Source organism: Astyanax mexicanus, chromosome 6 (assembly GCF_023375975.1).
Source record: "Astyanax mexicanus isolate ESR-SI-001 chromosome 6, AstMex3_surface, whole genome shotgun sequence".
NCBI classification, from domain to species: domain Eukaryota; kingdom Metazoa; phylum Chordata; class Actinopteri; order Characiformes; family Acestrorhamphidae; genus Astyanax; species Astyanax mexicanus.
The window spans coordinates 44,508,564-44,532,725 of record NC_064413.1 but is presented as its reverse complement, the minus strand read 5'-3'; the positions used below and the strand labels follow the sequence as shown (position 1 = coordinate 44,532,725).

General features: G+C 36.4%; 2 protein-coding genes across 5 annotated transcripts in view; both read right to left on the bottom strand.

The window, feature by feature from the left end:
* The window catches only part of LOC103047759 (piezo-type mechanosensitive ion channel component 2), a 198,019-nt gene extending 194,248 nt beyond the window's left edge, over positions 1–3,771 (bottom strand). For 2 of the 4 annotated variants that reach the window (XM_022673427.2, XM_022673428.2), the window contains exon 1: positions 3,210–3,771. In XM_022673427.2, the coding sequence (XP_022529148.2) occupies positions 3,210–3,273 (64 nt within the window). In that variant the 5' untranslated portion in view covers positions 3,274–3,771. The remainder of the gene's footprint in view (positions 1–3,209) is intronic. The other 2 variants (XM_022673425.2, XM_022673426.2) reach the window with 1 other exon arrangement.
* Positions 3,772–8,934: 5,163 nt separating this feature from the next.
* Positions 8,935–22,872, bottom strand: impa2 (inositol monophosphatase 2). Its single transcript, XM_007238664.4, has 8 exons — positions 22,605–22,872; positions 19,749–19,882; positions 18,327–18,431; positions 18,151–18,196; positions 17,883–17,991; positions 17,633–17,741; positions 15,454–15,605; positions 8,935–11,485 (listed from the first exon to the last, which is right to left on the bottom strand). The coding sequence occupies exons 1-8, from the start codon at positions 22,668–22,670 to the stop codon at positions 11,367–11,369; spliced, it is 840 nt and encodes a 279-aa protein (XP_007238726.2). The 5' UTR covers positions 22,671–22,872; the 3' UTR covers positions 8,935–11,366.
* Between the last annotated feature and the right edge of the window lie 1,290 nt (positions 22,873–24,162).

Genomic DNA, 24,162 nt, shown 5'->3' with positions numbered 1-24,162 from the left:
AACACCAGCAGATGACAGACATGTCTCTCCAAACCATCACTGATTGGTGAAAACTTCACACTAGACCTCAAGCAGTTTGGACTGTGTGTCTCTCCACTCTTCCTCCAGACTCTGCTCCCTTGATTTCCAAATGAAATGCAAAATATACTGATGATCAATTTATACAGGTCCTATGTACTACATACTGTAGATTATGCATCATGGTGCCCCTCGAGGCGGATGTGTTTGCTTGCTCTGCTCTAGTACGCCGTTTTTATCTTCTTTTTTTTTTTTACGACATATTTCCACCCTGGATGTTAATTTAACACCAATTTAATATTTATATTTATATTTGGTTAGTTTATTTCTTACTTTATTGTATATTTTCCACTTTTATCTTTATGTGGCATACTTGGCGAGGAATCTTTGAATCTTGAATCTTGAATACAGTTATAAATGTTATAAAGTGTTGGCACCACATCTCTGAAAAGGTAACTTCACAGTAAAAGGGCACAAAATCTACTTTTTATAAAAATTCACTTAATAAATTTTAAATGAAGTTCAAGTCATTCTGGTACCTTTACATTGGTCTACTGTTCATGAAGTTTTCACACAATGCAAAGGTAATTTTGACACAGTTTAAAATAAAAGTTAGGAAGCTGTGATTGAATAGAGATTGTTGACTAATGAGAAGAGAATGTTTAAAGAAAGGAAATAAAAAAAAGAATAGTTCTGTTGTGTGATTGCATGTATCCAACACATGAGGCTTTCAATGGAAACGGAACACGTTTTGGGAAATGCCAGCCAAAATCAGAAAATCACTATTTCCAAAAACTTTTGGTGACACACAGCCCGGAAAAGGTCTGAAAGAGTCTTTGTCTGATCAGAGGCTCTTCAACAATGACAACTAAGCTCCACAACCTACTGAACTGCCCTTCATCCACACATCCACTGACAGAACCGTGCATATGAGTCACATCTCTGCTACTGCTTATACATGGATTACAGCCACGCACTTCAGCACTGCACCCGCCAGCGCCTGCAGTAAGTTCTGCGGTTCTGGAGTTTACATGCGATATGCAGCCAGCTCAGGAACACGTCCAGAGGAATTCTTCTAGTCCGGTTAGAAGTGAGACACTCCCTCAGTTATATGAGGAGAAAGCATTGTGCAGTCTGGATGAAGACATCTACAGCCAGAGCACCATTTGTGGCACAGCACCAAGCAAACATATGGAACAGTGTGATGTCCTGCAGACAGCTGAAAGCTGAATGAGTCTCTAAAGCACTGATCTCGGGTCTGTTCAGCCCAGGGTCTGTTCAACCCTCTGCGTCAGTCTCAGCTGAGAGAAAGCAAACATTCAACTGATCCCTGGGGGCGTCTGCAGGCAGCTTCTACCCGTAACTCACGAGAACACTTCCAGATTGAAGTGGGCATTAGAAGTCCTCTGTGTGCTCTATAGGTTTAGCATTCCACATCATTACGTTTAAACCTAATTAAGTAAACATAATAATTAATTCTGCAGTATGTATTATACATATAATACATATAATGAATACACATATAATGTATGTATATGTTGTATTATATTTTTAAGAGCAAGATTAGACATAATGCAACTACCACTATAAACTAAAAAGTGTACACATGCTTTACTTAAAAAAAACAAAAAACTTTTTTCTCCAAAATGTCAGCTTTATAGAAGAAGAAAACCTAACTTTTTTACATGAAAGTCAGTATAAAATATTTTATTTCAGGTCATTTTGAAGCATTTCTATTGGTCCATTCAGCAAGAAATTTGGAAACATTGTAAAGAAGAACTGTCAGATTTAAATGTGGTCAGAAAAACTAAAGTTGGTAAACAAAGATTGCTTGACTAACATTTTCCCTAAACAATGAGACAAATATAAGTGTACTGTCTATATATGACAGCAGTAGGCTGCCATAACATTAACATATTTCTATTATGTCATTACTTTTTATTATACTATATATGCTATACCATTTTAGATCATACGCTATGACCTGTTTTTATCAATGTTAGATTGCACCTAGATGCACCAATATTAGAATTATGGGCTAATCTCAATATTTAAACATGTTTTTTTTGTATATGTCTGCTAACATCAATATATAAATTACATCTTTTTGAATGAGAAATAAAGAGCTTAATGGTGATTACCAACAGCTGATATAAAAAGTACAGGTCCAATATTTAAGCAAATACATTTTAATGTAATTGTGCATCCTAAAATGTATTCTACTTTATGACCACTTTATACTAATATAAGAAAATAAGAGTTCACTGTTTATAGTTAATAAAATGTATATTTTATAGGGTATGTAAAATGATTAGTGATTTTATACCACAGAAAGTTATTTAAACATTTTACACATTTTCTTCTCAATCTTTCTGTTTTGCTATTTACATATGACATTAATTTTAGTAATATGAAGTACAAATAGTACATTTTCAAAAGTACCAATAAACAATAATATAAATCAGAATATGTTTTTAGTTACATTATATTCTTTCAAGTAGCAACATTTTGCTTTGATGACAAATTTGACAAATCAACTAATTGAAAGATATACAATGTAGAAAACATTAAATAAGAAGGTGTGTTCAAAGATCCAACCAATTAACCAATTAAATGCTTTAATTAAATGTTATAAAAAAACTTGGTATTAATATAGGAAATAAATTAATTAAGAAATTAAGAAAATCTAAATAAGTAAGTGTGTCCAAACTTTAAACTAGTACTGTAGACAGACAGAGAGACAGACAGGTAGATAGATAAATAAATATGTAAGAATATATAAACAGGGATTAAATGTGTTTTTTGGTTGCTTCTACATGTCTGTTCCAACCATTTAACCAATTAAATGCTTTAATTAAAGGTTACAATAAAAACTTGGTATTAAAGAAAAAGACAATCTAGATGAGTAGGTGTGTCCATGTTTTGATCGAGATAGATAGATAGATAGATAGATAGATAGATAGATAGATAGATAGATAGATAGATAGATAGATAGATAGATAGATAGATAGATAGATAGATAGATAGATAGATAGATAGATAGATAGATAGATAGATAGATAGATAGATAGATAGATAGATAGATAGATAGATAGATAGATAGATAGATAGATAGATAGATAGATAGATAGATAGATAGATAGATAGATAGATAGATAGATAGATAGATAGATAGATAGATAGATAGATACCTGCAGCGAGACACACGGGCAGCAGGAGTCTGAAGATGAGTCCACACACCACCTCCGAGGCCATGGCTGATGTAGTCTGAGCTCAGTGTGAGTCAGGTCCAGTCTCTAGCCCCGGGGTAACCAGGCATCTCTCCCCCGCTCCCCCGCTCTCTCCTCCCGCTCTCTCTCAGCCCGACCAGCCCTCTGCGCTCAGCCCGGGCTCCGCTCACTCCTCATCACCTGGTCCCCCGCGCACCTCCAGCCTCAATAACTAATAAACTCACTTATACACAGAGTATACTATATACACCAGCAGCAGTCCCGCTGCCCTGCGCGCTCAGTCCGGGCAGCACATCCCTCCCTGCTGCTGCACCTCCAGAGAAAACAGACCTCCAGCGACCAGAAACCAACAGCGAGAACTCCCGCACTCCCTCCCCGGCTCTCAGAGCTTCTCTGCGGGCTGCACTGCTCACCTACAGCCGGAGAAACAACCGCTTTACCAACTGTTTAAACTCCTTACAAACTTTCCCCCTCTCTCACTCTCACAGCCTGCACGCGCTCTGCACAACACACACACACACACGCACACACACGCACACACACACACAAACATTTTTCTCCTCCTCAATGAAAACTTTGAAGGCCCAATCAGCGCGCATTCCGCTCCCCACCCGTTTTCAGGAAAACTCCTCCCCCTCCTCTGTGATTGGCTGACAGTTAGTCCATTCAACCAATCATAGACACCACAAACAACAAAGCTAATTAACACTAAAACCCACATTCTCCCATACATCCCATACAGTCTGTGTAATTTCTCTCTTAAATTGTAGTTATTGTAGTTGCCGTACTAGACTCTCTACTGCACTCAACTTTACTTTACTTTATATCACATTGTATCTATCTGACTTACATCTCCCATACATATCCCATAATACAGCATTCTGTAATGCAACTCATTAACTACCATGCATTTTATTTATAGTTGTTCTGTCACGTACTGGACTATCTCTGCACTTCCACATACATATATATACTCAGATATCAGCACATGTATATAACACTAAATAATTTTATATTCAGTTATATTAACGAACATCTACAGTAACCATAATGTCTTTAGGGAATTTTCTGTATGTATTGTGTATACTCTTTAAGTTAACTGTGAATTCCATACTATACATAAGCGTAATACTGTTTGTATAATAATCCTAAAAAGCACTAAACCCTACTCCATATTTTTGTTTCATTAATAGCTGAAATGTGTTTCTTTGAAGTACTTTTTATAAACTAATTTCCTAACCTTTAAGAAATGCTTTTATTGTGGTAATTTCCACCTCTGCAGCGCCCTCTCAGGTTCAACTGTGCTATAGGTGAGGATGATATATCCGTGTACTTCCGTATGCAAACACATCACAATATGCAGATTAGTCAATTAATAATAACACCCCCCTGCTGACATCCAACCATCTGCGTCTCACCACTATCGGAGGCACACTGCTGCTGCTGCAGCTCAACCAATCAGCTCTCCCTTACGTCCGGCCTCTAAACCCATACATCACCCAGTGACACTCCCAAATCCATTAAATATATGAATGTACTAATGTGTTTTGTATTAACAGTAATGAAGCATTGGTATGACAACTATATGATGAAAATAATATATTACAATTACAATTTGTTCATATATATATATATATATATATATATATATATATATATATATATATATATATATATATATATATATATATATATATATATATATATATAATTAATATGCAATTGGGATGCACCCAGTGTTACACTAGTAATGCTATTAATACTAGTGATGAACTCAGAATTAATTTATTAGATTTTACATTGATTCAAAGATATGGTTTTATATGTTTTGTTTGTATTTAACTTTACTTTTTTTAAATATGTATAATGTTGTTTGTAGTAATCAAAGCTTGTACTGTGCTTTTACTGTGTAGAAAGGGATATTTCAATTATTATTTCAAATATATATATATATATATATATATATATATATATATATATATATATATATATATATATATTTCACTTACATGCATTAATGTGAGTGTATATTCAGAGCCCCAACCAATCAAAACCTTTAATGAACCTTAATGCAGTGTCAAAATTTCAGCATTAATTGATTCTTATTAAGCATAAAATGAAGTTGTTTAACAAAGGTGGTTTTAAGGTTGTTTTTCAATCATCCAGCTGAAAAAAAGTAATGCAACCAAAACATTTATGTTTTCCTTTTTGTTTGTTTGTTTAGTTTCTGGTTTGTTTAGTATCTCCACTGGTTACTGTTATTTGAATATTACCCAATTTTCCTCTGTTCCCTCTGCTCTACATTTACATTAACATTTAATAAATAACATAAATAAGTGTTGATCAGTCTGGAAATAGAGATCTAACAGTAAAATACAGGAGGGAACAGCTCCATCTACCGGCTAAACACAGAACAGCACATGAAGAAACAAGCTTTCTGCTGTTCATTGTTTGAATGAAAGTGTGTAAAGGATAGTTTGGTGTACAAACAGTGTAAATAAGAGAGTGTTAAACAAGCATCTCATCACTTGGCCTTCTTTCTGGATTTCTGGGCACTTCTCCTGCTGATTCATTCATACACCCTAAAACAGTCTCATATAATAAACCTGAACGTTATGAATTCTTGGATGTTTTAGGATAAACATGGTGTGGTGACCAAATAAAGTAGGACTGACTGTGTTGTGTTTTTACTGAGAAATTCAATAAACTGTTTCTTACCAAATAAGGACTGGACGAGACCACAGTGCATCCTTATTAAGGCTTTTTGAGAAGGTTTTAAATCAAAAGCAGTGCTGCCTTTGGGCCATTCAGAATAAAATCAGTTACAGAAGAGATATTAATCTCCAGAAGAAAACCTGAGCAGTATATACAAGTTTGGCCTTCAAACTAAATTTGTGGACACCCCATTGCTTATACACACACACAGCTTGTCCAGTTCCTGTAGAGAAGTACTGGTAATGGAATAAGACTCAGCACTGCTCTGAAAAACATTAAGAGTCGACTTCAGTTTTTGAATCAGTTTCTCTAATTTTGCTATCTATAGGTATATGTTTGAGTAAAATGAACATTGTTGTTTTATATATAATTATAAATATTATATATAAACTACAGACAACATTCCTCCCAAATTCCAAATAAAAATATTGAGAAATAGCTAAAATAACTACAAAGATGCAGAGCTTCCAGACCTCAAATAATGCAAAGAAAAACAAGTTCATATTCATAAAGTTCAGAAATCAATATTTGGTGCAATAACCCTGGTTTTAATCACTGTGTTTATGCCTCTTGGCATGTTCTCCTCCACCAGTCTTACACACAGCTTTTGGATAACTTATACTCAACCTAACAAAATACTTACGCACAAGGAAATCTAACTGCTAGATTTTTATTCTTACACCAGGAGTGGCATAAAATTACCCAAAAGCAGTGTGTAAGACTGGTGGAGGAGAACATGCCAATATGCATGAAAACTGTGATTAAAAACCAGGGTTATTGCACCAAATATTGATTTCTGAACTCAGAAACTTTAAAACTTTATGAATGTGAACTTGTTTTTCTTTGCATTATTTGAGGTCTGAAAGCTCTGCGTCTTTTTTGTTATTTTAGTCATTTCTCAATTTTTGTAAATAAATGCTCTAAATGACAATATTTTTATTTGGAATTTGGGATAAATGTTGTCTGTAGTTTATAGAAGAAACAACAATGTTCATTTTACTCAAACATAAACCTACAACCCCTGGCAAAAAGTATGGAATCACCAGTCTTGGATGAGCACTCCTTCAGACATTTCATTCTGTAAAAGAAACTCTGATCAAAAACATGATACAATAATAAGGTCATTCCAAAGTGCAACTTGTTGGCTTTCAGGAACACCCAAAAAATGAAGAAAAAACATTGTGGAAGTCAGTGAATGTTACTTTTATTGACCAACCACAGGGAAAAAATATGGAATCACTCAATTCTGAGGAAAAAAGTATGGAATCACTCAAATTGAAGGTAGAAAATAAGGACACACCCAGTCAATTTCCTTTCCCTAAATGGACACCTGCCTCAGATTAGATCTGCTCGTTAGTCTGCAGTTAAAAACACGTGCAGTCATGACACCTTGGAGGGCTGCTGGACGAATTAGAGTGGCAAGAACCATGGCTCCAACAAGAGAAATGTCTCTTGAAACAAAAGAGAGGATTGTGAAACTTCTTGAAGAAGGTAACTCTTCACGCATGGTTGCTAAAGATGTGGGCTGTTCACAGTCAGCTGTATCCAAGATATGGACCAAATACAAACAGCATGGAATGGTTGTTAAAGCCAAGCGTACTGGTAGACCGAGAAAGACATCAAAGCGTCAAGACAAGCAACTTAAGGCCATTTGTCTTGAAAACCGAAAAAGTACAACTAAACAGATGAAGCATAAATGGGAAGAAGCTGGAGCCAATGTATGTGACCGAACCGTAAGAAATCGCCTAAAGGAAATGGGATTTCAATACAGGAAAGCTAAAAGAAAACCATCATTGACACCTAAACATAAAAGAACAAGACTGCAGTGGGCTAAGGAGAGGCAATCATGGACTGTGGATGACTGGATGAAAGTTATCTTCAGTGATGAGTCAAGAATCTGCATTGGACAAGGTGATGATGCTGGAACTTTTGTTTGGTGCCGTTCCAGTGAGATTTATGAAGAGGCCTGCCTGAAGAAAACAACCAAATTTCCACAGTCCTTGATGACATGGGGCTGCATGTCAGGCAAAGGCACTGGGGAGATGACTGTGGTTAATTCTTCTATCAATGCACAAGTTTACATTGACATTTTGGACAGTTTTCTCATCCCTTCAATTGAACAGATGTTTGGAGATAATGAAATAATTTTCCAAGATGACAATGCATCGTGCCATAGGGCAAAAACAGTGAAGGCATTCCTTGGAGAAAGACACATTCAGTCGATGTCATGGCCTGCAAATAGTCCAGATCTCAACCCAATTGAAAACCTGTGGTGGAAATTGAAAAAAATGGTCCACAAGAAGGCTCCGACCTGCAAAGCTGATCTGGCAACTGCTATCAAAGAGACTTGGCACCAAATTGATGCAGAATACTGTTTGTCACTCATCAAGTCCATGCCTCAGAGACAGAAAGCCGTTATAAAAGCCAAAGGTGGTGCAACTAAATACTAGTGATGTATTTTGAATCATATTTTGTTTATCTGTTTTTCATGATTCCATACTTTTTTCCTCAGAATTGAGTGATTCCATATTTTTTCCCTGTGGTTGGTCAATAAAAGTAACATTCACTGACTTCCACAATGTTTTTTCTTCATTTTTTGGGTGTTCCTGAAAGCCAACAAGTTGCACGTTGGAATGACCTTATTATTGTATCATGTTTTTGATCAGAGTTTGTTTTACAGAATGAAATGTCTGAAGGAGTGCTCATCCAAGACTGGTGATTCCATACTTTTTGCCAGGGGTTGTATAAATAGCAAAATCAGAGAAGCTTTCTACAGTCATTTAGCTAAACCATCAAACTTAAATTAAAACATAGCCTATATACTGATCAAGAGATGGATCACATTAATATTGTTTGCTGTCACAGAGCTGCTATCCATCCATCCATCCATCCATCCATCCACCCATCCATCCATCTATCCATCCATCAACAATGATGATCTCAGTACCTTCATTAAGCACACAAACAAAACTTTTTTTTCAAACTGGCTTTACATTTATTGAGATTAGATGACAACGAGATCCCTTTAGTTGCTAACTACAAAACAATCAGAAAGGAGGACAGTATTACATGTATTCTAATATGTCTGTTGTTTTTATTAGAACTCACAGTGTGAGGGATCAGTGAGGAATGTTGACTAGATGCACACTGAAAACCAGCACAGCAAAGGAAAAGGAATAAAACAAAAACACTACAAAAATCATCAGTGAAAAAAAAAAATGTTTTTTTTTTTTTATCACAATTACCGTTGTATTCACTCATAGTAGTCAATCATAAAAAATAACATTAAAAGATAAAATGTGAATATTAAAATTGCAGTGTGTACCTGTTGTGTGTTTTTAGGAATTCCCTTAAAAGAAAAGCTACAAGGTGTGCATCGCTAAATATGACTCAAGTACTGGATAGATTAAAGCAGAGCTGACTGATCCTTAGGTATAGATTAGGACTTTACTACAAACTATATCTAGAGCCTTTTCCCCCAAACTGAGCTATAACATGACAGTCAAACATCGCAAGAAATGAATCATTTTATGATTGCACTCATCACACAATTGGGCACCAATGTAAAATGGGGTTGAACTCTTCTTTTTAATATAAAGTTTTAAAAAACAGGTCCAGAACTAGGTTTACTGAAGATAAAACTAGTTTTAATGTTTCCTTTGATCTAGGTGTATATGATTTCTGACCCAAACCCTTATTTGTTTCAACTCAGAAAACGCATGGATGCTTTTTCCCCCATGTTTAGAGTGTTTACAGTGGCAGCCGAGACCCAAAAAAGTGAGTTACGTCCCTTTTAGGGGCTCAGAGTGGTCCAGCAAGCTAAGCGCTGCCACTATGATCAGGAGATCGCCGGTTCGAATCCTGTTCATGTAGCTTGCCATTAGCTGACAGAGCCCATAGAGAGGACAATTGGCCTTGTTCTCTCTGGATGGGTCGATGGCACTCTCTCCCCACATCACTCCAAAGGGTGATGTCGATCAGCACGAGGCGTCTGTGAGCTGATGTATCAGAACCAAGTCACTGTGCTTTCCTCCGAGTGCGCTTTGATGCTACTCGACAATGCTGCATCAGAAGCAGTTCAAAAAGAGGTGGTGGCTGACTTCACATGTATCGGAGTAGTGATAGGTGAAGTCCTAATGAGTGGGTTGGGTAATTGCCCATGTAAATTGAGGGAAAAAATGGAAAAGAAATATAGAAATAAATAAAAAATAAAAAATATATATGATCCCTTTAAAGAATAAGATTTAGGAGTGAAAAAACTATGTAATGCCAAAAACCATGACCATGCCAATTATGTGGAGAGCCCTTTTTCTGATATTTACTTTCCAACACAGAGATGACAAAAAGACCCTGCCCATTTTGGGAAAATTATCTTTTACATACTTACTTTACATACATTGATACAATTTGTTTACCTCGCTTCCCCAGAATGATTCCAGATTGGTGCTGTGATTTGTTCAAAAGATACTGAAAGACTAGAGAAAAACTAACACTGCAGAAATAGATATAAATCTCAATTAATAACTTTAGCAGCTTACAATAATGCTCGATCTAGTGTCATTAGATTAGTATGTGCTTCCATAATCATACTCTTCAGTCTTTTCCACTGGGTTGAATAAGGTGAAGCCTTAAATTACGTGCATGTTGTTTAATTCCTGAATAAATATATGATTTGTAGCAGTTCTGTCTTATATGCTATATGAACAAAAGTGCTAGTTTCTTTTGCAATTAATATCGTTAAAAGGAGTGCTCCTGTTTTTGTTGGAGCACTTTTTAGGGAAGGCTTTCTAGTGGATTTTGGTGCACCTCACCAACCTCATCCACAACTCATCCCAAAAGTATTGGTTGGAGCAAAATCAATCCAGTTAACACAGTTAAACTGCTCCACAGCTTTAATATCCCATTAGACAACATCTGGTATTAAGCATGGTGCCAATAGGTTCATGTTTAGCTGCTCATGCTAGAGAGAGTCCTATTCTATTGGCAAAACTTCTCTACAAAAGACTAGAAAGCTGTGTGTGAGCATTTTCACATCTGTGCCAGCAATAAGTTCAATTTAAAGCATTTATTGAAAAAATAAATTAATTTATTAGAAATGTACTTATCTAGCTGGCTGTTGTAATCATTTATGGCCATATAACACATAACAGATTATATTTATATTAAATTTAATTAATTCATGTTACAGTAATTAATTACTGTACTGTGCTCGCTTCACTCATATTTATTCAGGAATTAAAATCACTGTAATTTAAGGCAATACATCTGTAGTGTGACCAACTAATAAAAAGCCTATATAAAGAGCATTGCATAAAGGACACTGCGTATGAAATGGCAGGATTGTAGGGTGCTGAGGTAAAAGGCTGGCGTTTGCTGTTAGAGGGCTCAGGACAGGCCACTGGGTCAGGGGTCTTGATCGTCACGCCCGTAGTTGATTGGTTGGAGTTGCTGGACGATGTAATCCGCTATCTCTCGGGACCCGGCAGCCACCACCCGGCGGGACATGAGATCTAGAGGACCACCTGGGACACAAGCACATTAGAGCTTAGCATTTAGACACACACACACACACACACACACACATATACACTCAGCTTAATCCGGCAAAACAGACGCTAGCTGTTTGTTGTGGACTCTCCAGCCTGGGGTCACTCTGGTGTATAGGGCAATTATACTTAACTATAGGAAAGTGTGAGCTGGTGTACAGTATGTTCTAATAGACTTATCATTTAACACACACACAATCTCACAAACACACACATCAGTTTGTTTTTACGGCATAGAAAATCTTCTAATTTAATTAAAAGTATAAATCTTACACCATGGTTTCCAATCTAAGTTTGGTGTGGCTGCAGGTTTTCATACCTTGTTTAATTAAGCCCTAATTAACGGGCTACAGGTATAGGTGATACAAAACCCCTTTTTCTCTGCAGTAAAATATGTTATTCATATTCTGAAAAATTGGAGGGCTTTGAAATCCCCTACAGGACACTTGCAGAAGCTGCCTGTTTTTTTCTCTACTTTTTAGATCAGTAACAGGAATCAACCCGAATTCTGCATGTTTGAAAATAGACATATAAACTAGACAAACATAACGAAACTAAAGGTTTGAAGGCCATGAACTGTTTGATTTGTATTCAGAAAAATACTGATTTTAAAACGAATTTCAAGAAATAGCCAATTTTATGATTTTATTCATTATATTTTGACATTAGCAGATTACCTTAAATATGTTTTTATATTTTCTATTACACTTACAATTATGATTTTCAGTAATGTTCCTTATCAAACATTAAAGCTTTTTATGTAATGCTTGAATAGAAATCCTCAAGATTTAGTGGTTTAATGTCAGGGCAGACAATTGGCAAAAACTGGTCCGTCTACATAACTGATGGCTAGTTGGAATGAAATCCTGCACAGCCACACTGGTCCATGGTGTATACCCCTGTCTTAGACCTTACAGAGATTTGATTAGGATTAATTATAAAACAAATCAAAACATAACAAACTCTCAAATTTCACCATAAATCACCACCTTTATGTCAATGCATTATAGTGCATGAATATACATATTTACAAACAAACAAACAATTCACTGAGAAGCCAAAATGGCCAAACATAAGATCAACTTGGCAGCACCTAATAATTATATATTTGATTTATATTAGCATTATGAGAATTTTTCGTTTGTGTTTTTAAATGATAACATATGTAAGTGATTACTACAAACTAAATTAAAGTGAAAGTGTTTTTGGGGAAACTGTACAATAAGAAGGCTCCAGTACCCTGTTAAGATAAGATATGATTGGTCCTGGAGAAACACGGCTTCTAAATTTCATCCTGCAGCACATTTGCCCACAAATGTTGGAGCTGGGCCTGTAAAACCTTTACCCACAGGTAGCCAAAACTGGTTTGGCCGCAATCTTGGGTCCACTATTTTTTTAGTAAATAACTAAAATATATACTAAGCAATTTGTATTGTACACACAAAGCACTTTCTTAGAAACACTAACAAGTTTCTAACACTGAGTATGGCTTAGTTTACTCTCAAAACAGCCTCAATTCTTTGTGACCTCCACAAGGTGTCAGAAACAATCCTTACAGATTCTAGTCCATGCTGATATGATTGCTTCACATTAATCCTGCATCATGCTCAGTCTATCACGCTGAATCTAATAACCACATTTGGATCCCAAATTTGGAAGTTTTTTGCAATTCATGCTGCATTTCTTCTCACCACAATTGTACTAGCTACTGTAGCCTTTCTGTCATCTCCAACCAGTCTTTTCATCCTCTGCTGTGTTCTTTCATTATCATGACTTACTGAATGTTTATTTATTATAATAACACCATTTTGAGAAAAGATCTTTTTTCTAATGCTCCAACCACGCTGTCTGGCACTAACTATACTGCCACACTTAAAAATATTTTTCCCCTCATTATGATGATTCATGTGAAGAACAACGGAAGCTAAAGACCTGCCCCGCCCCCACCCGCGCGCTGTCTCGCATCTGGACCGATCAAGAGCTGAGTCAGCGTCAAGCTCTCAAAACCCGAGGAAAACAGCAAATCAGGCATTTAAATGGCTTTTTAAAAGGTCAATAATAGTGTTTTTTCTGGGGTGCACAGCTTTCCAAATGTGGACACATGTATTTACAAGCAGGTGAAGCAAGGTAACCACATGGTAACCAAGGTAACCGCGGTGACCGCATGGTCTTCATCGACATGGCTGGGGATGTGCTTGTAAACGCACGTGTCCAACTATGCAGGTGGAAGTCATGCGGTTACCTTGTGTTAAACCCCCTCCCCTTAGCGTGTCTCCTAGCAACGGGGTGTTGGCACATGTAGATCAGGCAGATTCCCATATTATATATTGTTTAACACCCCGGATGCTGAGTATAATATGGGAATCTGCCTGATCTACATGTGTCAACACCCCGGCTGCAGAGTATTATATGGGAATTTGACCATGCTACTTTTGCCAGATTAAGTATAGTATAAACCACATTCTGCCCAATTCCACATGACCAATGCTGAGTTTCAGCTGATGCTATGGGCAATTCTTCATGCTATCTGGGGTCTCTGTCTTCATTGACTGCATTGCTGTTTTGATAGCTAGCTGTAGTAACACAAATACGCTATAGTGAAGGAATGCTTATTCAGTACAATTTCACTTCTTGCCTCCACAATCTCCCTCTCTCTCTCTCTCTCTCTCTCTCTCTCTCTCTCTCTCTCTCTCTCTCGCTCTCGCTCTCTCTCCCTCCTAATTTTCTCTCTATATCTCTGTTTCTGACAGAGAGAGTGGAAGCATTTGGCGAACCACATGATCATGACCTCACTGGCCTTTCCAACACTGCCTCTTTGTGCACTCTTACACAGAGTGGCCTGCCATGACTTACGCCTGCTGCCCACCTTCCACTAAACACACATTCGCGTGCGCGCACACACACACACACACACACACACACACGTGCGACTTCACAAACAGCTCAAGTATGCATCAAGGCACTACAAAAAGCGACTATAAGAGAGGCCTTGTATGCTGTGAAAACATATGAGAGCACAATGACCTTCATATTACAAGTCCATAAAGTGTGTGCAGGCTGAATTCACAATACTGAAAGTGGTATGATAACACCCGTCCACAGCCAGAGCTATTCTCGATGGTTTCATCACATACCGAGGTCAGGAGTTTGACGTAGTTTGGAGTGAATATTGTTAAAATCTAGAGAAAAGCCTTAGGAAAATTCATAACTGTTGGTCTGCCAGTGAATAAGAATGTGTGCACAACCTCTGATTTCTGCTTGATAAGCAGCCAGTTACCATAACAGGCAGTCATAATTCAGCAGTGCTATTTCAAGACCACCGCAACACACATATAGAAAGCTTGGAAACTGATCGTGACAATCGAGAAGTATTTGTAAATCCGTTGGGACTACACTGTTGTGGTGACCAACGGAAATGTGGATCACATCCACTTTCTCCTGTGTGACATCCAGTGAAATATTTGGAAAAGGATTACCCCAGGTTCTGTCTGAATAACAGTGAAACGTGCAGCCCAGGGCCAATCTCTCCATCATGTTTTAGATTATCAGTGAATAATGCACCATTACTGTAACAGTTCTGACCAAATATAGCTTTATATTTCATTGTTCATGTGCACCAGGTTCAAACTAAGCCCTTACCTCCCTTACATGGAAAACCCATAGCAGACATCTAAAAATAACCTGTTTTACAATGTAATGTGAGGTTTGTAAAAATAGGAATACTTATAAAAATTATTATAATACAATAAAAAGAACAATAATCTTCATCTGAATAATTCAAACTGACATGTTTATAGTAAAATAGTAGTACATTTTTGGTCGTGATTTAGTTTTAATTACAGTATACCAGTCTGAACAGGGTTATTTAAACATAATGGGAAGTATCTGCTGATTTGCTGTGGATGTAATCTTTTAGTGTGAAGGGAAAGTGGATCAGAGCTGACCTGTGGTGTCGATCACACAGCCGCCCGCCTCCCTGATGATGACTGCGGCTGCGGCGATGTCCCAGCAGTGAAGGCCGTACTGGTAGTAGGCCTCGGCCGCTCCGCTGGCTATGTGACACAGTGCTAAAGTAGAGCTGCCTATGATTCTCACCCTGAGCACACACAAACAGCACAGTGTGAGCAAACAGATCTAAACAGATCCTAAAAAAACAATAGTCTAAAACTGGGCAAATTAATCAAACATATATTTAAAACGATATAGTCCTACTTTAAAAAAAAAAAAAAGTATTTACACCAGTTTTTTTTATTTTTCTATTTTTTTTTGTTAACACTGTATTCTGGGCTCACTGTGTGTGTTAATGTATTACCAATACTCTGTCCGACATGGGGGAGAACTCAAAACACTGAGACAACTGATCAACTCAAGCAGCTTTTATCACAGAGAAATGTGTTAATTAAACACATTTAAAATGACCTAATTTATCAAAATCAAGGTAAAATGTACAATTAATCATACTATTGATTTAAATAATAAAGTCACGCTGCCATCTTAAATGTGGACACACCTCATTTAAAGTTTTTTTTTTTAACATTGTAAAAAAAAAACATGCTGAAGTCATGCATACAATAAAGGAACACATAAGGAATCATGTAGTAACTTAACCCTTGTGTGGTGTTCGGGTCTGTGGGACCCGTTTTCATTTTTCATCAAATGATACTTAAAAAATATTTTTTCTAACTTAAACTCATTGGCATTGGCTCATTTTTTGTGAAAAACATATATCAAAACACATTTTCAATAAACACACACTGTACACCCCCCACCGCCCCCCCTACACATTTATATTACATACAGTATGTTTGGCCATAGGGTTAATAAACATTGCTTCATTTGTAAATTTGAAACTAAACAAATTTTATACCCATATCTTGAGTTAAATTCATTTTCTTTTACATTTTATTAAAAAACTAATAAAAAAAGAGTAGCACTTTTTAAAATAAATGTAACATAAGAAAGGTAAAGGGCAAATATTAACCATGTAAGCTGTTTATATTGCTTGCAATTTAGGTGAAGCAAGCATGTGTAAAGCATTTTAATGTGAAATTGCTTAATTTTGCTGAATTAAATACAAATAACAAAGTAAACGAGTAACAAATATATGAACACCACACAAGGGTTAAACAAAATACGCTGTGAAGCATTCAGATAGACCTCTTATTTAGAGTGCTATTAACGTACAGTTTCTGAGGCTGGTAACTTATCTAATGCAACAGAGTTAACTCTTGCTCATTCTTTCCTGGGGCAATGCTGATGAGAGCCAGTTTCATCATAACATATTTGATGGTCTTTGCGACTGCACTTGAATTAAGAGACAAGAAATTCAAGTAATTAACTCCTTATAAGTTCAGCAGCCTGCATTCCAGGTGACTCTACCTGAAAAAATCCAGCCAAGATGTGCAAAACTGTCATCTAAGCAAAAATGTGCTACTTTGAAGAATCTAAAAGATATTCTGGTTTGTTGAACATGTTTTGTTTACTAACAATAGGACAATAGGAATTATTATAAATTGATAATGTGTTTTGAGAATTGGTAAAATATTGCAAAAAATAGAATAGAAAATTTTGCCCTATTGCACAGCATAGGCTGTGCGCCTAACATTAGAACTATGTTTATAAATTCACTTATCTTATGATCATACTATATACTGATTTTCTCATATGTTATGTATTTATAAATTATAATTCCTTCAAGTTTATAAAGGTATAAAACTCCTATTTTTTTCTATAATGTTAGGAGGCAGTGAGATTTGTTTATTACTGTACTGGCTGCTGAGGTATGCAAATATGCCCTAGAAACAAATACTTAGTGTGTTGACTGAACTGTATCCTGACTAAACTGAAGTAAAGACATTCTCAACTCACTGTTATACACAACATTATTATGATTTATAGCTAAAAGTATTACATGGTAAAAACTGCTCAAAGACAATGCAAGGGAGTGTTTAAGAAACAAATGCAAGCGGGTCTGGACACATGTAAAAAAAAGAAGCTAGAGTGGATGAATACTATTGGTGGATCATCTTGTTGGGATCTGTTTGTTGACTCACAAAATCTTGAAATCACGAAATCTACTGATTTTATAAGCCTTTTATTAGAACAGGTAAACAAATGTCTCACCCATGGACAGGGGCACTCAGCAGTTTCTTCATGTTGCCCAGAAAGATCTCTAAAGTGTTGGGATCCCTCTTTGCTCCGATCTCCGTCAGAATGAGAGATTTGGACACATCTGACACAAAGAGGAAACAACACTGAATAGAGTTACTGAATCCACATATAATCCAGCCCAAAGCAACAAGCAGAAAAATCCAAACAGACTAAACATAGCGCTGTTTATCTTCACAGCCATTAAAGTCATTACAGCACCCACCCTTCTCCTGCGAAACTCGCAGCCGTACTCCATTGCAAAACGCCCCGTGGCCTCTCCTGGCCGTGTACAGAGTTCCATCAAAACAGTGATATATGACTCCAAACTCCAGCTGTAAAATAAGGGGAATGGAATAACACATACAATTCAATAAATCAAAACATGTTAATAACTAAAGGTACTTTGTATTTTGTTATTTAAATCTTTAGTTAGTTTAGGCTACTTGTGATTAACTGAGGTCTTCAAGGTTTTAAAGTTTTTTAAGATCTACCTCTTTCTTTACTGCAAAGCCAATGCTGACTGCAACCATGGGAAAACTGCAAAAAAAATATATAATAATAAATAATAAAATTAATAAATAAACAAAATTAAATTCAATACAGTGTGTTTCTGAAAAATGTGAATAAAGTGTGTATTTTTTCAAATATATTAAAACACATTCCTTACCTGTGAACGAAGTTACAAGTGCCATCAATAGGATCTATTATCCAGGTAGGACTATCAGTCAGAACACACTTCTCTCCAGTAGCAGAAGATTCCTCTCCAATAAACCTAAAGTAAAATGTTTAATGTTATATCAGTGCAGAGGAGAGAACAGTATCAGGAATTATACAGCAATATAAAATCAAATCTATATATATATACAAAAAATACAAGAGAAAGTAACAACATTAAAAAATATTAAAATATACTATATGTGTATTTTAAGCGGCACAGTAATCTTCACAGATTTCTCTCCTGAAAACAGTTTTTTGTGAGTAAGGCACTTCCATTTATTTACAGTAAGCTTAGATTTCCAATATATTTAAAAGCATGGTTAGCAGCTCTTAGCGCTTGTAATTGCTGCCTGACAATGTTACACTAAGGAACCCTGAGTGTTCCAGTAAGCCAGGGTGCTATTAGCTAGCGGTTCGTCCCACTTAGCTTGTTTTAACATGGTAAACACGCAGACTACAGTCCGATATACTCATCTCTAAACAACGAAAGCAGTAGTGGTTAGCAAGGTTATCGCCTAATGCTAATACTGCTTTAGCCTTGCTGCTGGAGAAACTTCACTGAAAATCCTTTATAATGCTGTACTTCAGTGAAGTGGTTTTGATGCTCCTTACAAGCTGACTGGTGGAAATATTACATAAGGCAACTGGATTATAAGACGCACTGACGATTTTGGAAAAAAAAAAAGTGCTCCTTATAGTTTGAAAAATACTGTAGCATTAATGTACTTTAATACATCATGAACTGCATATTTCTACAAATGCACTTTATTTACAAAAAGCTAAAAGCTAGCGGTGTACAAAAAATTGCTACACTTTAGTTACATAAAAAAACACAATACCAGCTTTTAAAAACAACCAACCATTAAAACTCCATTTACTGACTTAAAAGATACATAATGTCAATCTAACAAGAAAACATCCAAAACAAACATCTAACAGGGTGATTTTTGGTGAACTTTCAACATAATCAATTTTATAGATCTTAAGCTTACAGCATTGTTCGCAAGCATATTCCAGCAGAGCTCAACTATTAAATTCCAAACAAAAAAACTGGGAAAACTGGGAACAGAAGCACAATAGGAGATGGGTAAAAAGCTCACTCACACAGTTTACACTCAACTTAGTCTGTGTCTCCAAAAGTGCCCAAACACAACAGATTACATATTAACTCACTAAATATCAGTACTTTCCACATTTAAACAACATCTAGACATTTAAATGCCTTTTAACTATTATGTTTAGCTGTTCTATTGTTTTTAGAGATGGAGGACATGGATATAAGTTTCTATTTCCACATTAATAAGCAGCATCAATGCTTGATCTATTTTTTATATGTTGTTTTTCTCCAGAAGTGTTGGTGTTTGGTAGTTACCTGTGTGAGGGGAACCTCTCCCTGAGGGTGGAGATGATGAGGTCCTCCACCTGCTGGTCAGCCTCCGTCACCAGGTCTGTGGGTGTGCTCTTACTGCTCACTCTCTTCTCCTGTTTCACAGCTTCCTGAACCATCTAATGAAAGAGAGAGACAGAGAGACAGAGAGAGAGAGAGAGAGACAGAGAGAGAGAGAGAGAGAGAGAGAGAGAGAGAGAGAGAGAGAGAGAGAGAGAGAGAGAGAGAGAGAGAGAGAGAGAGAGAGAGAGAGAGAGAGAGAGAGAGAGAAGCACATTATTAATTCAGGGCCCAAATCTAAATACTACTGAATACTAACTAGATCAAAAGTAGAGAATCTTAGGGCATCACACGATAAGATATTATCATGACACTTTGCCCATGACAATGATTATATCACGTTACTTGATTGATTATATCACAAGACAATTCACCAATCTGTGTTACTGAAGAGGAAAATATACTCCTAATAAATAAAATACCAGGAACTATGGATTTATCTGTGTCCGTTTCACACAAAATTTCACAATTAACATTCATCACAGGTTCACCTATTCACTTGATTAGTGCCACCACTTAGAGTAATGAAGCAGTAACATTAGTAACTCAAATTGTGGGGTGAGATACATATTAATATACAATATTGATCCTGTGTCCCACCCAAAAAGTAAATGAGTGGTTTCAGAGCGAATTATCGAGCAATAGAAGAACTTGAAGTAATTTAAACAGAATAATAAATTTGACATATAGGTTTGTAGAAATATCAGTAGTTTATTTTGGAATTAAGTGTATTCATGAATGGTTACTATGGTATCCAAAGCTGCTTCTATGGTCTTGCTATCATGTCACTAAATTGTCTGTTTTTGTCCTAAGGAGTTGCTACTATGTAGTTTAGTATTTACTGGGGGATTGATAAGGTATCCCATGTGGTTTCTTCGGTGTTGTTAAGTGATTGCTAAGTGATCCCTACGGTAAACCAGATGGCTGCTATAGTGTTATTTAGTAGGTTTAGTAGTTACTACGTGGTTGTTATGTTATCCTAGGTGATTATATGGTGTTGCTAAGTGATTCCTATGGTAAACCAGTTGGTTGCTATAGTGTTTTTTAGTTGTTACTAGGTGGTTGCTAAGGTATCCCAGGTTGTTTCTATGATGTTGTAAAGTAATTACTAAGTGATTCCCATGGTGTAGCAAGTGGTTGCTATAGTGTTGTTTACTAGTTACTACGTTGTTGTTATGGTATCCCAGATGGTTGCTATGGAGTTCAAAAAACACTAGGTGGGTGGTTTAGTGTGGCAATGTAACTGCTCGGAAGTTACTATGGTATCCCGGGTGGGTAGCTTAGGTGCTTAGGTACCTGGTTGATTATTAAGTGTAAAGAGTATATTTGTATCATTGTTATATTTGAAGGGTGCCCAAGTTTTACTGGCACATTCGTAGGCACTTTACTGTGTGTGTACTGTGTGTGATTTATCAGTTTTATTTATATCAGTAGGCTAGCCACACGGAAAAGGTCAGTAATGCAGACTTATCTCGAGCAGCAGCCCACTGTAACACTTTACACTTCTTATAATACACTGCTTAAATACCAGAACCACACAGAACACTGAGGGAAGAAGAAGCACTTTTCTGTTCCAGGTTATAACACAGTGGATCAACACCAGCAGATGACATGTCTCTCCAAACCATCACTGATTGTTGAAACTTCACACTAGACCTCAAGCAGCTTGGACTGTGTGTCTCTACACTCTTCCTCCAGACTCTGGTCTCTTGATTTACAAATGAAATGCAAAATGTATTGATTGATGGTCAGTGATGGTTTGGAGAATCATCAACACCAGTCATCTGCTGGTGCTGGTCCACTGTGTTTTATCAAGTCTAAAGTCAGTGCAGTGTTTTCCTGGAAAATCTTACAGAATTCCATTTTTCCCTCTACTGACAACTTTTATAGCAATGTGGATTTCATTTTCCAGCAGGCCTTGACACACTGCCCACACTGCCAAAAGTACCAGTTGGATTGGGGTTTCATTGGCTTTAAGCGATAATCATCAACATTAAAAGAAATACACTTAAACACTTAAAAAATAGATTACTCTGTGTGTAATACATCTATATAATAAATGAATTTCACATTTTAAACCAAATCACTGAAATAAAGTAACTTTTCAATGATATTAGATATTAGATCTTTAGATGCACTAGTATACAGCTCTGGAGAAAATTAAGAGATCACTTTAGTTTCTGAATCAGTTTCTCTGATTTTGCTATTTATAGGTATATGTTTGAGTCAAATGAACATTGACAAACTACTGACAACATTTCTACCAAATTCTAAATAAGAAATATTGTCATTTAGAGTATTTATTTGCAGAAAATTAGAAATGGTCAAAATAACAAAAAAGAGTTCAGAAATCAATATTTGGTGGAATAACCCTGGTTTTGTAATAACAGTTTTCATACATCTTGGCATGTTCTCCTCCACCAGTCTTACACACTGCTTTTGGATAACTTTATGCCACTCCTGATGCATAAATTGCAAAAAGTAATCATCTTCCTCTTGATTATATTCCAGAGGTTTAGGTAAAACCAAATAAACTCGTAATGTTTATGTGCTCTCTCTCTATATATATATCCGTATGTTTTATTGTATTATTAACTCTGTGAAAGATAAACTGACTTCACTGAATTACTAACGCTCCACTTCAGCAGCCTAATCACTGACAGCGTGTTTACACCCACATCACTAACCCCGCTGGCCTCTCCACTCTCCGCGGCTAACAGTGCACACAGCCCGGCTAACGCAGCTGAGCTCCCCCGCCATCACTCCCACACTCACTCATACCTGCCCCGCAGAGCGAGCGATCCGCACGGCCAGCTCCAGACACTCGGCCCAGCTCTCCGCCTCCATGCTCCCGGGTCTCAGTGGAGGAGAGCGGGGGAAGGCTCAGCGCAGACCGCGCGGGCTGCTCATGGTAAGCCGTCGCTGGTGTCTGGCTTCCCGGATCCGCAGTGAGAGTCTCCGGGCGGAAAGCTCCGACATGGGTGGATGTAGCCCGCTGCTGCTGCCGCTGTCCGGGCGGCCTGACCTGCGCGCGCAGGCTGTCAGATCTGTCCGAGCGGCACATTTAGATCCAGAGCTGATCCTCACAGTGACATTTAAAGGGCCCACACCCCACAAATCCTACATAACAGCTCTGGAAATAGGATACCACTTTAAAATGATCAGTTTCTCTGATTTTACCAAATTGAAAACCTCTGGAATATAATCAGGAGGAAGATGAATGAACACAAGCCATCAAATCAAGCTGAACCGCTATCCAAAAGCAGTGTGTTAGACTGGTGGAGGAGAACATGCCAAGATACATGAAAACTGTGATTAAAAATACAGGGTTATTCCACCGAATATTGATTTCTTAAATCTTAAACCTTCTGCAAATCAATGACAATATGACATTAGATGACGATATTTTTATTTTGAATTTGGAAGAAATGTTGTCTGTAGTTTATAGAATAAAACAACAATGTTCATTTTAGTCAAACATAATCAGAGAAACTGATTCAGAAAATGAAGTGGATTTTTTTTCCAGAGCTGTATGTATGTTTACTTTGAGGTCTGAGGACAGCTTGTGATTATATTATATAATATTACAGAATATATAACAATATATATTTTTTTATAAAGAACAGTTAAACACAGTTATTTATATTTAATTGAATTTTTAATTTATTATATATATTTTTATATGTGGGTTTTGCTACATTTTGGCTATGAATAAACCTCTAGATTAAAAACAACAACAAAGGAAATTCCTTACTTTACCTTTTCGGCTCCTGTTAAGATACCCTTAGAACTTTACAAAAAATAGCAAAACAAACGCAAAACAGAATAGAATGCTTTGAAGAAAAAATAATACTGCTGTTATCACAATATGGATTTTTTTCGGTGGTTTAAAAATAAGCTGTCTACTTTGCTTCCAATGTACTAGGTAAGTAATTAGTTTATAATATTAATACAAACAATAATAATAATAATTATTATTATAATAGCCATAACCATGTTGCAAGTACTAAATAAGTGTTTCACCCCACCCACTGCTAACGTAACAATTTAAAGCACAAATATATATATATATTATATATATATATATAATTTGATGATATATATATATATATAATCATATTATATATATATAATATGATGATATATACATAATGATATATATATATCATTATGTTACTTTATTTTATATCACTCTTGGATGAACAGGTCGTTTTTTGTGTAAATTGTACTAATTTTAAAAGAAAGTATTTAAAGAATTCTTGAAATATTTAATCATAAAATAAATTGATAAAAAAATGAAGAAAGAAAATCTCAGCTAGCATGAAATAAGCTGGGAAAT